The 15,021-nt window shown below is 30.5% G+C and overlaps 1 protein-coding gene across 2 annotated transcripts in view; it reads right to left on the bottom strand.

Moving 5' to 3' along the window:
- LOC127722050 (uncharacterized) overlaps nucleotides 1-15,021 on the bottom strand; it is a 275,032-nt gene that overhangs the window by 65,686 nt on the left and 194,325 nt on the right. For both annotated transcript variants that reach the window (XM_052228896.1, XM_052228895.1), the window contains 4 exons: nucleotides 12,084-12,101; nucleotides 10,176-10,400; nucleotides 8,655-9,008; nucleotides 5,811-5,917 (listed from right to left, as the gene is read on the bottom strand). In XM_052228896.1, coding sequence (XP_052084856.1) covers nucleotides 5,811-5,917; nucleotides 8,655-9,008; nucleotides 10,176-10,400; nucleotides 12,084-12,101 — 704 coding nt within the window. The remainder of the gene's footprint in view (nucleotides 1-5,810; nucleotides 5,918-8,654; nucleotides 9,009-10,175; nucleotides 10,401-12,083; nucleotides 12,102-15,021) is intronic.

Raw genomic sequence — 15,021 nt, forward strand, 5'->3', positions numbered from 1 at the left:
TGGTGAATGAGATACTTATACCATTAGATAAAAACCATATATCTATTTCTTCTATAAGATTCTGAACATTTTCACAATTCCATAGTACATGTTCTATAGTTTCTATTTCTTCCTTACAAAAATTACATAGTTGACTATTAATGACATTAATTTTACACAAAAATGTATTTGTAGCTAATATCCTATGATTTACTCTAAACTGTAACCATTGTAATTTAGTGTTATTAGTAACTGCAAAAGGGAGTTTGAAAATTTCTCTCCATTCTAATTCATCAAGTTCCAAAATTTCATTCCACCTTTTCAGCCCATTAGGAACCACTTTAGGTATTAACATCCAATATATATATATCTTTAGTTCCCTTTTTTCTTTTTAAAATGGTTTGAACAAAAGAGGGAATAAAAGGTTCTACGAGCTTATTATCTCCCCTTGAATACAGCTTCTTTGTCTGATTTAGTGCTGATATGATATTATTATACATCATTATATTACCAGAAATATCAAATTTGTCTTTAATTTCCTCATAGGAGAGAAACTTTCCACTATTACTAATCACATCATTTACAAAAACAATACCTTTATTATACCGACTTCTATAAAATACATGTTTATTATGGATATTTATATTCTTATTCATCCATAATGGACTAGCAAGAAAAAATTCCCGTGTAGAATTTATATCTGTATCTACAAAATATTGCCATGCTTTAAAAACATCAATCCAAAATTTGTTTTTGACATTTGAAATAGTGTTTGTTGTGTAACTATTTCCTAGTTTGAACAATTTCTCTTTATCTTTACTTGTAAATAAAATATTTAACCATTTACAGTTAGAACTAAACAATTTTCTTATCCATGTACATTTTAAAGCTATCATAAATAGATTAATATTTATCATCTTTAAACCACCATTCTTATAATCCATGTGAGTTCCACAAAAAATAATAAATAGCATCATTAATTTTCTTAATCATCTCAACATTTGGGTTTGGTAATGTTAAAAAGAGATGATTTAGTATAGGACGTATAAGAGTTTTAACCACCGATATTTTTCCAATTACTGTTAAGTTTCTTTTAGACCATGTATTAATCAAAGTTTTTATCTGAAGAAACCTATCAGTATAATTTAAGTTTAAATTGTTTTCAAGATCAATATCGAGGTTACCCCTAACAGCCTAAAAGAAGTTGACCCCCATGATAAATTTCTGTTCTGGCACAACATTTCTCTTCTGTATTTTATACTTCCAATCCATACCGCTTGAGTTTTTGTAAAATTTATCCTTAGTCCAGAAAGTTTTGCATACCAATCAAACTCTAATAAAGCTTCTTCCATAGATTCTTCACTTCCATCCAAAATCAGTGAAGTGTCATCTGCAAACTGAGATAGTTTATGTTCAACTTGAGAAATTTCTATACCCTGTATTTTCGTATTACCTCTAACCTTTATTGCCAGAATCTCTGCACATAATATGAAAAGGTATGGTGATAGTGGTTCTCCCTGTCTACAGCCTCGTCCAATACCAAAGAACTCTGATAAATTTCCACCCTGAATGACTGCAGAGCTAATATTATTGTAAAATACTTTTATCCAATTGATTATGGAATTCCCAAAATTGAAAAAAGTCAGAACTGCTAAAAGAAAATCCCAGGATACTGTATCAAAAGCTTTTTCAAAGTCTATCAACAGTAATAAACCAGGGATATCTTTTTCTTCAGTATACTGCAAAATATCATATATTAGTCGGATATTATCTCCCATATAACGCCCACTTATGAAACCAGTTTGATCTAAATTAATAAGTTTATCTAAAACTTTTTTAAATCTATTTGCGATCACCCCTGACCCAATTTTATAAACTGTATTTAATAATGAAATGGGGCGCCAGTTCTTCAGAAAATGCCGTGCCTTATTATCCTTTGGCAAACATGTGATAATGTCTTGTTTTTGAGTGACTGATAATGATCCAATGTGAAATCCATAATTTAGAGATTCTACAATAAAAGATTTTAAATCTTTCCAAAAAAATTTGAAAAACTCAGTCGAAAAACCGTCAGATCCAGGAGATTTATTATTTTTCATTTTTTGTAATGTTTAACCTGCCTCAGCGATAGTTATCTCTTCTTCTAAATCATTTTTTTCATCCTCTGTCAATTTTTCAAATTTTAATTTTTTTAAATCATTTTCTAACTGTTCAATTTTACAGCCATTTAAACTACAATCCCTATTTTTATATAATGTTTCATATAATACTTTTGTTTCTTTTAAAATATCATATTGCTTTGTTATAATCCTTCCATCTTCTGTTTCAACTTTTGGTATAATTTTACTAGTAAAATTTTTTGACTCAAGACCACAAAAATATTTAGTTGGCTTTTCCCCTTCTTCAATCCATTTGACCCTTGAACGTATTGATTTACCCTTCATCTTTTCTTCCCTTATATCCTCCAGTTCTTGTTTTTTATCTTTTAATTGATTTATTTATTCTTCCTTAAAATTTGCTTCTAATGAATCAATTTCCCTTTGTAAATTAAGAACCTTTTTATCCTTTTCTTTTTTCTTAAAACTTGCGTACGAAATAGTCTTTCCCCTGATTTCCATCAATAAGGTCTCAAGAAATAATTGCTTGTTTATAGTAAGTTGTAAATTTTCATCATAAATTTCATCAATATGTTTCAAAATATAAACATGTGCACAAAATTGTTTCTTGACATCAATTATTTTTTTCTTTTACAATATTTACATATTCTTGATCATATAATATGGAATTATTGAATTTCCACAGTCCTTTACCTCTTATAAATGGATTGAATTGTAGCTCTAAAATTACAAAAGAATGATCCGAGCAATAGCTAGGTTCAATTTTACAATTTAGTAAATTTGTTAACATGTTATCTATAAAAAGACAAAAATCCAACCTAGCTTGTTTAAAGGGCTTCTTTTTCTCCACGTATATCTACGCGAGTCTGGAAAAAGTTCCCTAAAAGGATCTATAAGGCTCCATTGATCTATGATTTCTAAAATTTTATCTCTACCATTAGGGTTATTAATATGTAGATAGTTACAATAGTCTATATGGGGATACAAAACAAGATTAAAATCACCACATATTATAAAGTTTTCATTTCCAAAATCTTCTATAATACACATAATAAGATGGTAAAAATTAGGATTATCTGAATTAGGACCATAAAATGATAGAAGTGTTACTCTCTCCTTGTCTATAACAATATCTAATGCTAGATAATTACCATTTACATCTTTCTTCTCTTTTAATACCCTATATTCAAAATCATTATTAAACATTACAGCAACTCCTCTAGAGTTTGTTGAGAAAGATGAAAAATAACACTCATAGCCCCACATGGTCTTGATATTCATTTCACTTTCATTTGTGAAATGTGTATCTTCAATACAATAGAAGTTGCATTTTTTAGACTTAAGAAAATTAAATACATCTCTTCTCTTTTCAATGTCACATAGACCTTGATAGTTAACTGATAATATCTTAAAAGAACCCATTCAATTATGAGTATAATTTTGTGTGACGTCCAAAAAGAAAACAATAAAATAAAAGCAATATTCATCAGATGGGTTATTTGTACTGAGAAAGTATCTTGTTTTAACCAAAAAATCAAAAAAGGAAAAAAAATAAGTTGAAAAAGTGATGAAACTATTAGATAAAAAATTATGAAAAGTATCAAGACAATAAGCATTCTTACTGTTTTCTGCATACAATGTAATGATGCAGTTTCAATTTTTGCAATATTTTGCTCTGTTTAGTTAAATATTCACTCAACTATCTTAATAAATCTTATTTTGTTTGATATAACATATAATCAGATCAGAACAATTTCAAAATAATATACAAGCTTTAAGTAATAATTGTTTTTTTTAAAGGTAACTAGTATTATCTCCCTTCTTTCAGTATTGAGTAATCTAAATCTACAAAGTACATGTATATTTCTGAACCTCCAAAAAGTCAGAGTTACTTCCCTTCTCTCAGTCTTTTGTTGATGTCATCATACAACCCATACTTTATTTGGAGACCATTATCAGTTCTGCCATAAATGCCACAGTTGAAATACCACACCTGATCAAACCTTCCACTATCCTCTAGTCTTTTTATAAGGGCCATATTTCTGGTGGTAACATCATCTACAATTTTACTTTATTTCTTAGTTCTTTTCTTTTTCTCATTATACTCCTCTTTACGTCAGTATTAAAACATCTTACGATTAATGGTCTTGGTTCTCGCTGTGCAGGTAAACGATGAATGGCTACAATATCTCGGTCATGCAGTGTTATATTTAAGTCCGACTTTACCATTTGTATAAACTCTTGACGGAGGTCTTGCTGCTCTTTCCATGGAAAAATATATACTTTTATGTTATTCTTTCTGGAGTATTGTTCGTTATAGTTACTGCTTATATTTGTTACATTAGCAATTTCTGTTGTTTCAGACAGTTCTTTTCTAATCGATAATGTTTTGGCTTCATTTTGGTCTATCTTTCTTCTCAATGTTCATTTTCAATTGACAAGGCCTCCACCTTTTCTTGCATTTCTGTTTGGATTTTATTCAATCTTTCATTCATCTTTTTATCTAATGTGGATTCAAATTTACTAAAAAGTTTTTTCACAATACCAGTAACCATATTCTCAAGGTCCGCTGTTTTGACAAGGTCTTTTGTTAATTCATTCAGATCATCTTTTGTTGTAACATCCCTAAGGCTCAACTTGATTTCATCAAGGTCTTTTTGAAAATTAATTATCCCTGATAAATCCATACTAGTATTAGAATCTATTGACACATCTGAGCGAGTTCTCTTAGGGGGTTGTTTATTTTTATCTTTATCTTTCTTAGCTGTTAATAAAGACTGAACAGTTTTTACTTGTTTCTGTTGATCTGCTGATTGACTTGAAAGTCTATTTGAAGGGTTACTACCTCCAGGCATATTGCACTCAATATAGTTATACAAGTCTATTGTAGATAAATCCAATCATTCAATTTTACATCATAAAATCCTTGAAAATGTCTAATATGTCTAATATTTCATATATCCTTGAAATATACCACACAAAAAGCATATCAATGGATGTATCACTTCAACAACTTCTTCTTGGCCATAAAATAATCCATTTCAAACATTTAAACTGCTCAAAATATTACAAAAAATGGGAGCTGACTTTTCACAGTGTTATCAGCTCAGCGGCCATCTTGAAACTTCTAAGTAGTTAGTTTAGATAAGTAGATAGTTTGCCCCGTAACACCCATTTGTCTTTTCATATAAGTCCTCAATAGCTCATAAAAGGTCATTTACCACAATTTAAGCCGATTCTAGATTTTTTCTTTCGATTTGAGACCCAAATAATACCAATCAAATGCAAGGTAAAATTCCGAGTCATCCTTTTACCTCCATTTCAAAAAAATAATAAAATCTCTTGAAAACTAGATCTATAAACTATCAATATTTTTAAATCATTTTGTTCCTGAACTATCACTCTTCTGCCTCATAATATCTATTTTAAATTCTAGATTTTTTTAATTTCACCTAAGTACATCCTTAAAGTCGGTTGTAATTTAATAGTTTTGTCGCATTTCAAGCATGTTATCTACATTTTTAATATTGATACAAACATTGTTTGTTTCATCCTTATAGAGTGTGTATCCCTATTTCGGTAATATAACACAAGTCTGCTTAACCCTTTGATTACGTGTGCACAGGCAGATCAATGTATAATTCTGTATAATTTGACAACAATGACTACCGAAAATAATGTCTACTCAAATTGATTTATGTAGCATATCATTACCTCACAGACAAGGTCTTTGTGGGTTGCTACGAACATCAATCTTGGATAATCTTTATTATCAGGATGGCTGTACAGAAGAATTGATGAAACCCATTGTCTGATATTTTCTGCAAAAGCATGTAATAAAATTTACAAAAGTAACACTTGGACGTTGTTGTTTTTTTATGAAAATATCATATATGTTACCTGTAGCAATTATAAAAACACATATCTCATATTTCAAATCTCTCACCTTAATCATATTCATAGCAAGAGGTTAACAAAAGGACCTGCATTATCATCTGATCAGACAAGACGTTACATGCTATAATATAGCATTGCAAAAACAAAACAAGAACAAGTTTTAAAAGTAAAGCTGTAAATAAAAATATCGTATAGAAAATACTTTAAATATTTCATCTATTGTCTGAGCCAAGTGAAATGAATATGCTTTAACATATGACGTTGTGATTGTTTATATGTAGCAAATTATTATTTTAATCAGGCCAAATCTGAATATCTATCAGGCTAATAGAACCAAAATTGAAATTATATTGCTGCTATGACAAACTATTTTGGAAGAATGAAATCGCCAATCCTTTTAAAATTGAAAAGATTTTGCAACGTATATTCTGAGTAGAAGACAAATTTATAATGACCTATACAAATCAGTAATTCTTTTCTGCAGCTACATTTTTTTAAATTAAGTTGAACGAAATTTAAAAAAAGGCCCGTTACATTTCCCTCCATGTTAACTTAACATAAAATACGATATTATCTGGAATTGTTTAATACCTCCTTCGTGTCCTTTTAACATCAGAATAATAATGCCAAAAGGTTAAATCACAAAAATACTGAACTCCGAGGAAAATTCAAAACGGAAAGTCCCTAATCAAATGGCAAAATTGAAAGCACAAACACATCTAACGAATGGACAACAACTGTCATAATCCTGACTTGGTACAGGCATTTTCTTATGTAGAAAATGGTGGATTGAACCTGGTTTTATAGCGCTAAACCTCTCACTTGTATGACAGTCGCATCAAATTCACTTATATTGACAACGATGCGTGAATAAAACAAACAGACATAATAGGTTTAAATGTCAAAATAGGGGTACAGCAGTCAACAACGTGTCCAAATTTTAATCACAACAAAAACAAACACCAAATATTTAACAAAGAAGCACAAAAAAGCATATATCACATTTAAAAACCTCGTTCATTGCTTACTTATTTTTGTATTTTATTAATGTATGCCAAATCAACCCATAAAGGATCGAGGGATTTTAAGCACTGGGACCGAATCGTAATTTTAACATTAACTCTGGTGTAGAATCGCGTGTTCTTATCTAATTCTTATCTTATTCCAATGTGCTTTTGTCGTAAGTCTTCGTTTCATATATTGTTCATATCGTTTTGTTTATTGGATGTAAAGAAATAGATGCCTTCAATGGTCATTCGTAAATTTTGTGAATTTGTCATGTTTGTATAACCACACCAAATATTGTCATCTGTAATTCAGCAGTTGTAGTTTTTTGCCGTATATCATATTTGTTTTTCGTTAATGGTTTTGTACATAAATAATGACGTCAGTTTACTCGTTTGAATTGTTTTACATTCGTCATTTTGGGACCTATTATAACCTGCTATGCGGTATGGATTGTACTCTTTGTTGAAGGCCGGACGGTGACTATAGTTGCTAACCTTCTACGTCTTTTGGTTTCTGATGGAGATTTGTCCGTTTGACAAGCATCCCACTTCTTCTTAATTTTATAAGAAAACCTCTTAAGATGTTTTTACAAATATCTAAGGACCTTTTACTTCTTTAAAATATGGTGTTAACAGACTACCTTTGGAAGTATCTGTTAGTTGGAATACAGCTTAGCCAAATCGTACTTTAAGTTATTGTATAACTGGCTACCTTCTCCAATAAAACCTCACCGCCACGATATAGCCAATGAAGTGGAAAAGGTCTTTAACACCAACGAATCAACCAATCAAGCAATATACAGCTTACATAGTCTTTACTGTTCAGACATTGAAACACCGTACACATGCTGGTTTATTGTTAGAATGTTTTGATCCTTAGAGTTGTTTCTTTTCTAGATGTAATGTGTGTATAAGAACTTGATGTGGTGTCTCATTGACGTATGACCTACTTCTGTATTGATAAATGGGTTTTATCTGACGAAAACACTAAGGGCATACGATACAGTTACAGGGGAGACAATGACGATGCTATCGTAAAATGTTATTTTTCGCGACGTCAAACTGCAACATGTCGGGAAAAGATGCATTTTTCGAGGGATTTTGATCATTAGCTTGAAAACGAGTACATGGACCCCTCTTTTGAAGAATCACATTTGACTTGATACTGTAAGAAGATTATTTGTTTCAATTTTTATAATAAGTCATCGATGTTGTTTTTTTAAATTAGATAAATAGACAGCAAAAAAGCCGTTTTTTCTAAAATCATGAAAACATAATAAAAATGAATTATTTACAAACAATTGTTACGTTAATTGATAGCCGACTTGTAACAAAGATATTCCAAAACTTTTTACAAAAATCCTCATGTATTTATCCTTTGATACAAAAAAGTTAGGCATGTCTGTCAAAATGGTAGAAATGTAAAACAAACTGGAATTTTGAGTAAATGTCTAAAATTTCGACCCCATTTATCTCGTAAAGTAGCAAATGAAGGAACATTTGTTATTACATATTTGAGTCGCTAAGGTGAAAAATAGTTTGTATGCAATTTTCGTCAAAAATTCATCAGGGGATCGAAACTGTATCGCATGCCCTTAAATTGAGTTCTTTCTGATTTGATCCTACTGATACCAATTGCCTGTACCATACTTACCAAGTATTGTTGTCTTTCTTTCATCTTCTTTGTCACTTAGAGGGTCGTCCAACTCTCTGCTGCCATTAAATGTGATAAGATAAATTCCATGTGCAGTAATAAATGTTTGATGGGTTGCGTGGTAAACTATTTGCCCTGCGAAATCTAAAACAGGAATTGGAATAACTTCCTGATCACCATACAAATCTATGGAATCGGCATCTTCATAATCATCTATTTTGTCAGAAAGTTTTTGTAATACATCATCGTTTGGAATATCGGGCTGAGTTTTCCCTGGTATGACATCTTCTTTCTCAACTGATTTAAGATATGATAAAATCTTTTGGTAAATTGCTTTAGGAAAATTGTGGATACCTTCAAAAACATATATTAACAAAACTGTGACAAACTTTCAGGAACAAACATACCATAATGTTAAAAGTTCTTTCATTAATCGGAAAATAACATACTACTTCAGAGACAAAACATACATTTTTCTAAATGATGTGTGCATACATTCATCGTTATATATTTCAATTTTGAAATTTGTAAAACTATTTTAGGGTTATAAACACCTACCGCCAGCACTTCAATGAGAAAAAAAACATTACTATTAAATCAGTATAAATGTTGCGTCACCCTTACATACATCTTTGCGAGACGATTTACAGAGAATAGCTTTTTAACAATGCTTTGAGGTAACCAGTACCGCTTGTTATTGTTAGACTGAATTATACTTTTTTTCCGAATTTACCAAGCGCTAAATGTTAATTGACATATTGTTTTGTACTACAGTTTAGCACAAATATCTATTATCTTTACTGTTTATCTTAACATCCTTTAGTGTAGTCCAAGTGTGTACTTTTAAATTATTGAAACAAATATCATCTTATAATTGTCCTGATTGTAATACAAATGAAAAACTCTAGACTTTGATAAAACCAGGGCCGTATTGATATACTATGTCTTATCTGGCAGTCTAAAAAACACTGATTGCAAGGACTGACTTTTTCTACGACATCTATTTGCGACAAAAAAAAAACCATGTTTTGCATAGACCAATCTTCAATTCCAATACGGTTGTCTCTATTATAATGCAAAATAACTAAATAAGTCCATTTCAGTTAACATTTCGGTGTAAAATTTCATAAAACGGAAACTGTTATCGTCCTTGTCAACTTACCAAGGTGACTTCATGTGTATGTTCCCAGTGTTAAATATAAACACCAGGCCTTTTTGTTGGCTTCCTGTACGCATCAGAATGTAATACACTTATATAAAAGATCATATTAATGTGAAATAGTGAGTCTAAATATTTTTATTGGATAGTTTTATATTATTATATGTGGGTAAAACGGGACAACCAAAGCAGTATCGTGTGTATATTGCTTTCACGAGTGACACAGTTACCATGTTTGTCTTATCAAAATCGAAATTATTCATGGCACCTCGGGATAAAATAATCGAATAGAAATGCCCAACCCATTGATAAATGAAAACATATTAAGGCTGTCATGAATTATTTCTTCAATAACTATTTACCCTTCGTTTTTTTTAAAAGTGTTTGCGTCTTCATATCAAACAACAATTTTCCGAAGTACACATCTATTCCATCAGTACTCTGTCTCTCTCTAGGGATACCTATACCGATTAAATTCGACACAAGAGTCGTTTTTCCAGCTTCATAAGCTCCAACTACTAAAATTCGACTATCAAACGATGGTACTAAATCATTAGATAAAAGTTGAAGAAGACTACCTCTTTTAGCTACAATGAAATATAAACAAAAAGAAGTAATAAAACCCTACACTAAGTAAAATCAATCATCACAACCTCTGCATAGTAAACATTAATTATGTGGGCTGTCATATGTTGCTAATTACAAGAATTATTTTTTGTTAACTGTCATAGTGGAAGCTACAAATGTAGGTAACTGTTTTTTTTTTTGTTCTTTTGAAATTGTCGAGTTATCATCGGCATTTATATCATATATTTTTTTTAAATTTTGATGTATTTTGTTTATAGCTTAATTACATCTAATCCTTTACAGTAAATAACCGTACTTAATACACTATTGTGCAACCTTTAGATGTCAATGAGCAATTTTATAATTAATTTGTGTTTCAACATTTCCTACGAGAAATAGTGCTGAGTCTTTTCTAGATGAAACTTTCGCCTAGTATACTTGAGTATTAGCCTGTCATCTTTCAAGACTATGACAACCCTCTATGTATGAGTAGTTGTCAAAACGTTTATCATTATATATCCTTCATCTAGATGCTTAAATAATTGTACATTGTTTTAAATGAAAGTATTTGATTATCGTCTTGGTAGCGAATGACGAATGGAATAAACATTTGAATATCTATTTGATTATTTCTACATGCTGTGTTATTCAGAGAAATGGAACAGATTTATAATATTTTTGAGGAAAACGATTTGAAATTCATTTAGCAAATACCCCCTCCTGACCATGATGCATGTGTTCAATGCTTTTTTTTACCTTGATTTGTATTATCTTAATGGTTTCATCAGATTTAAACATCGGTAAACTACAGCTGCCTATTTTTTCTTTTAGATTAAATCATATATTCCTAAACATGATATTTATCAATACATAGACCGTGTAGTCTTCTGGCTGGGTATTAAATGCACAAATCAAGTGCGAGCTCTTGGAGTATTTTATGTAATTCATTATTTAATTCATTTGTACTTGACTAGTGCATGCACTGTTGCACCTGACTAGTTTGCTTTTTCGTCGGGTAGGAACAATAAGTCTAACTTTCACCCAAGGTCTGATAACGTTCCTCTATCAAAATTCGTGACATACATGAATATTGTCCTACTTCAGCAATGATAGATAAATTTAAAAAAGAAAAAGAAATTATCAAAAGTCAGAATCAATAACATTTTAAGCAGTAAAGTAATTTCATTGCATTACATACAACCATTTTAGACAGATTGCGGATATTACAAGAAAGAAAATCTGTATGTCTATAATCACAAAATATATTGCTGTGGAAACAGTGTGAAATAAAACAAATCCTCGAAATTGCAATCACATTATCTTAAACGACAATTGAAATACGATGAATGATTTATAATGTATTTGCCAAATAACCGGAGAGAGCTGGTGTAACAACTCATTTATTTGTTTAAGGTTATATGAAATAAAACTTCGATTCAGTAACAGCAATTCTTAAAACCGTGTCATGGTAAACAAAAAGTAAAAAAAAAAACAGCCATCATCGAAGACCTACTCTCACGACAAATATGAAAAAAACGTTGTAAGTGAGTCACATTTGGTGTATGTATTGTTTTTTTGTCTTATATTAGATTTCAGACAACATAATTTGGGCAATATAACATGATTTTATTGTCATTAATATAAAAGTAATTGTCTTTTAAACATAAAGGGAATGATTAAAATCCATAAACAATCAAACTCACATGTTCCTAAAATCATTGCTAAAATACAAAAACAAAACTATAAAATTTTCCATCATTACATGTTATGGTTAAATACAATACGTATGTCTAAAGATAAAAATACATTCCATAAGAGTGAACAACATTACAGTAGCATGAAAAGAAGTATTTTTAGTGATTATTGACAATTGCATCAGAATAATGAAGATACTCAGGAGACTGTTGTTCAGTGGATATCGTTTGTTGGTGCTGTTCATAGTTATTTTTTTAATATAGATTAGACCGTTGGTTTTCCTGTTTGAATGTTTTTACACTAGTCATTTTGGGGCCCGTTATAGCTTGCTGTTCGGTGTATACCAAGGCTCCGTGTTTAAGGCCGTACTTTGACCTATAATTGTTAACTTTTTACAATTGTGACTTGGATGGAGAGTTGTCTCCTTGGCACTCATAACACATCTTCTTATTTGTCTACCCTTTAATATTGTACTAAATGATGCATCTACGAAATGTTATAACCTTGTAGTGCACAAATGTTTAACAATGTCCATCAATTCTGTTTGTCGTCGCTCGATTTCTTGAAAGACGACTTTGATTAAGATGATTTGACAAGATATGTATTCGAAACATGCATACAAAGAAAAATCAAATTATGAAAACGTCCTAGTACTGTAACGTCATGAACGATACACTTACACGATTATATGCAATACAAAAACAAAATGTAAGTAAACGTGTATTGCAAAATGGAAAATAACATATACATGACTTTTACAGCGTTACATTTATATTAAAGTTTTATCAACAAGTGTATTAAGATTTAAAGCATATGAAGGACAGTTCTTCTTTCTAATATTTGTTTTCTTTTCAAACAATACAATTATAAAAAATATTCTTTGATCAAATGTTTACAACATTGTATGTTGATTTATGTCCCGTTGACTGATACCTTATCAAAGATTGATCGCAAACACTGTAAGCTATATCATCTAAAGTTTAAATACAACCTCCTGCTCAGATAATATACATATTTGTTAACCAACTTAAAATCTGTGGATTCATTATTATTCGTAGATTTTGTGGATATTAGTGAACCACAAGCTTAAGTGTCCAACTAAGTACAAATTTTTAAAAGGCCTGTATGAAATGTTATTGCAAAACCACGAAATCTAGTATCAATGAAAATACAATATTTCCTAAATAAACGAAAATCGGTTTTCAAGAACATGAATTAATCGAAACAGAAATTACATTTTACCTGCTTCTTTGAAATCATTTACATGATACATGTCATATCATGCAAAACGAAATGAATATATGGTCGGCAGAGCGACGGAGTTCGATTGACCTAGAAATGTTCTGCTACCAAGTGCACAGTTTTGGAGTATAACACAACATCTTGTCTTTGTTTTCTACTTGTTGGCATCAAATACAAACATTATATATACGAAAATCGTAAAATAAGTACTATAAAGGGAAATCGTAAGCGGTAACCTCATCAAGATGGTAAAAATGGTTTAAATTAAATGAATTCTTATCTATTATTTATTTTTGCCTTTCTATCCGATTCGCTGGTATCCAATATCTCGTGGCGATGATACACAGTTGACAAGGGGTTATAATTGTATCAGTTTGTGGTTATATTTTGAAAAAAACATTGCGTTATATATAGGTGTAATACCACCAAATCATAGTACGTCACATCCGGTTGCATACGAAAATAGGTCCAAAAAAAATATTCCCTTGAATTTGACAGTTGTTGGTAATTGATCCTACATTTCATTGCAGTAAAACATTTCTGGGTCATAAACATATATCTTGGGTATTTCAAAGCACCATTATTTTTTTATTTGGGGTTTCTATAGAATATTTTGGAAACTTGAGGTTACATGGTTACTAAAGCTTGTACACAGGTTAAAAAAGGGGGGAAATTTGATTGGTTAACTTCCAGTGATGGTTATTTTCTTATATGCAATGAAATGTTATGTGAAATTTTTTCTATAGTACTGGACAGGATAAAACTTTACTCATGCCAAGTATTTCTTTATTTTAAACAAAGATAAATTCTGCACAATTTTTTGAAAAGTGCAAATTTAACAAAGACTAATAGGGGAAAATCAATGGTGGTATTACACCTAATATGGGAAGCTGTACATGCACCTTTGACCTTGTGAGTACTCTCATGTGTTAACATTTCTTGCTATTTAAGTGAAATATTACAAATAATGAAATATTCTGAGTGGTTTGAGTCTTCAAAACACATTTTATGAGAAAATTTCCTTGAAATAGGACTTAACCCTGAATATTAGTTGACAGAACAAGCCATACTTAGAGTTTTGGGGAGCTTTTTCTCCTTATTTCTTATATTCTGCTATACTAGAAAATTTTTCCTAAGACATACTTTAAAAACTATATAGATTCAAGTAAATGAAATTATTTTTAAAGCAGTAACAACAAATTATTCACCAAAAGAGAAGCTTTTTATGTCCCTCTCTGGAACGCGGCGTAAATTTAAGTTTTACGTAAGGACTTATTGAAACTTCCTTGGGGACAGTAAACTTTTATACGGATAGTTCATTCAGCTGGAATACTTCAATTTATCATTTATTATGACATTTCTATCATAAATGAGTGAAAGTTACCCCAAAAATTTTATTTATTGGCCTAAAAAGTAGCAATTTTGAGGAAATGAGAGGTATAAATGGACCAAAAGAGACCTTATAAGGAAGACAAAGAGGTCCATTAGTAGTATTTATCATCCTAAAGTCATCTTTTGTATCATATTCAACTGTTTGTAGGCAGATGAGATAAATATTTGATCATTTATTGGTCCACACTATAGTCTATCATGATGCGGCTTGGTTTGGATTTTTCGAATAAAATTTTGCTCGAAACACTGTAGATGTCGTCTTACATTATACTAGATTTTTCTCAAACTATTGAACTGATTATGACAAAACTT

This window comes from Mytilus californianus, unplaced genomic scaffold (genome assembly GCF_021869535.1).
Source record: "Mytilus californianus isolate M0D057914Y unplaced genomic scaffold, xbMytCali1.0.p SCAF_12, whole genome shotgun sequence".
NCBI classification, from domain to species: Eukaryota; Metazoa; Mollusca; class Bivalvia; order Mytilida; family Mytilidae; genus Mytilus; species Mytilus californianus.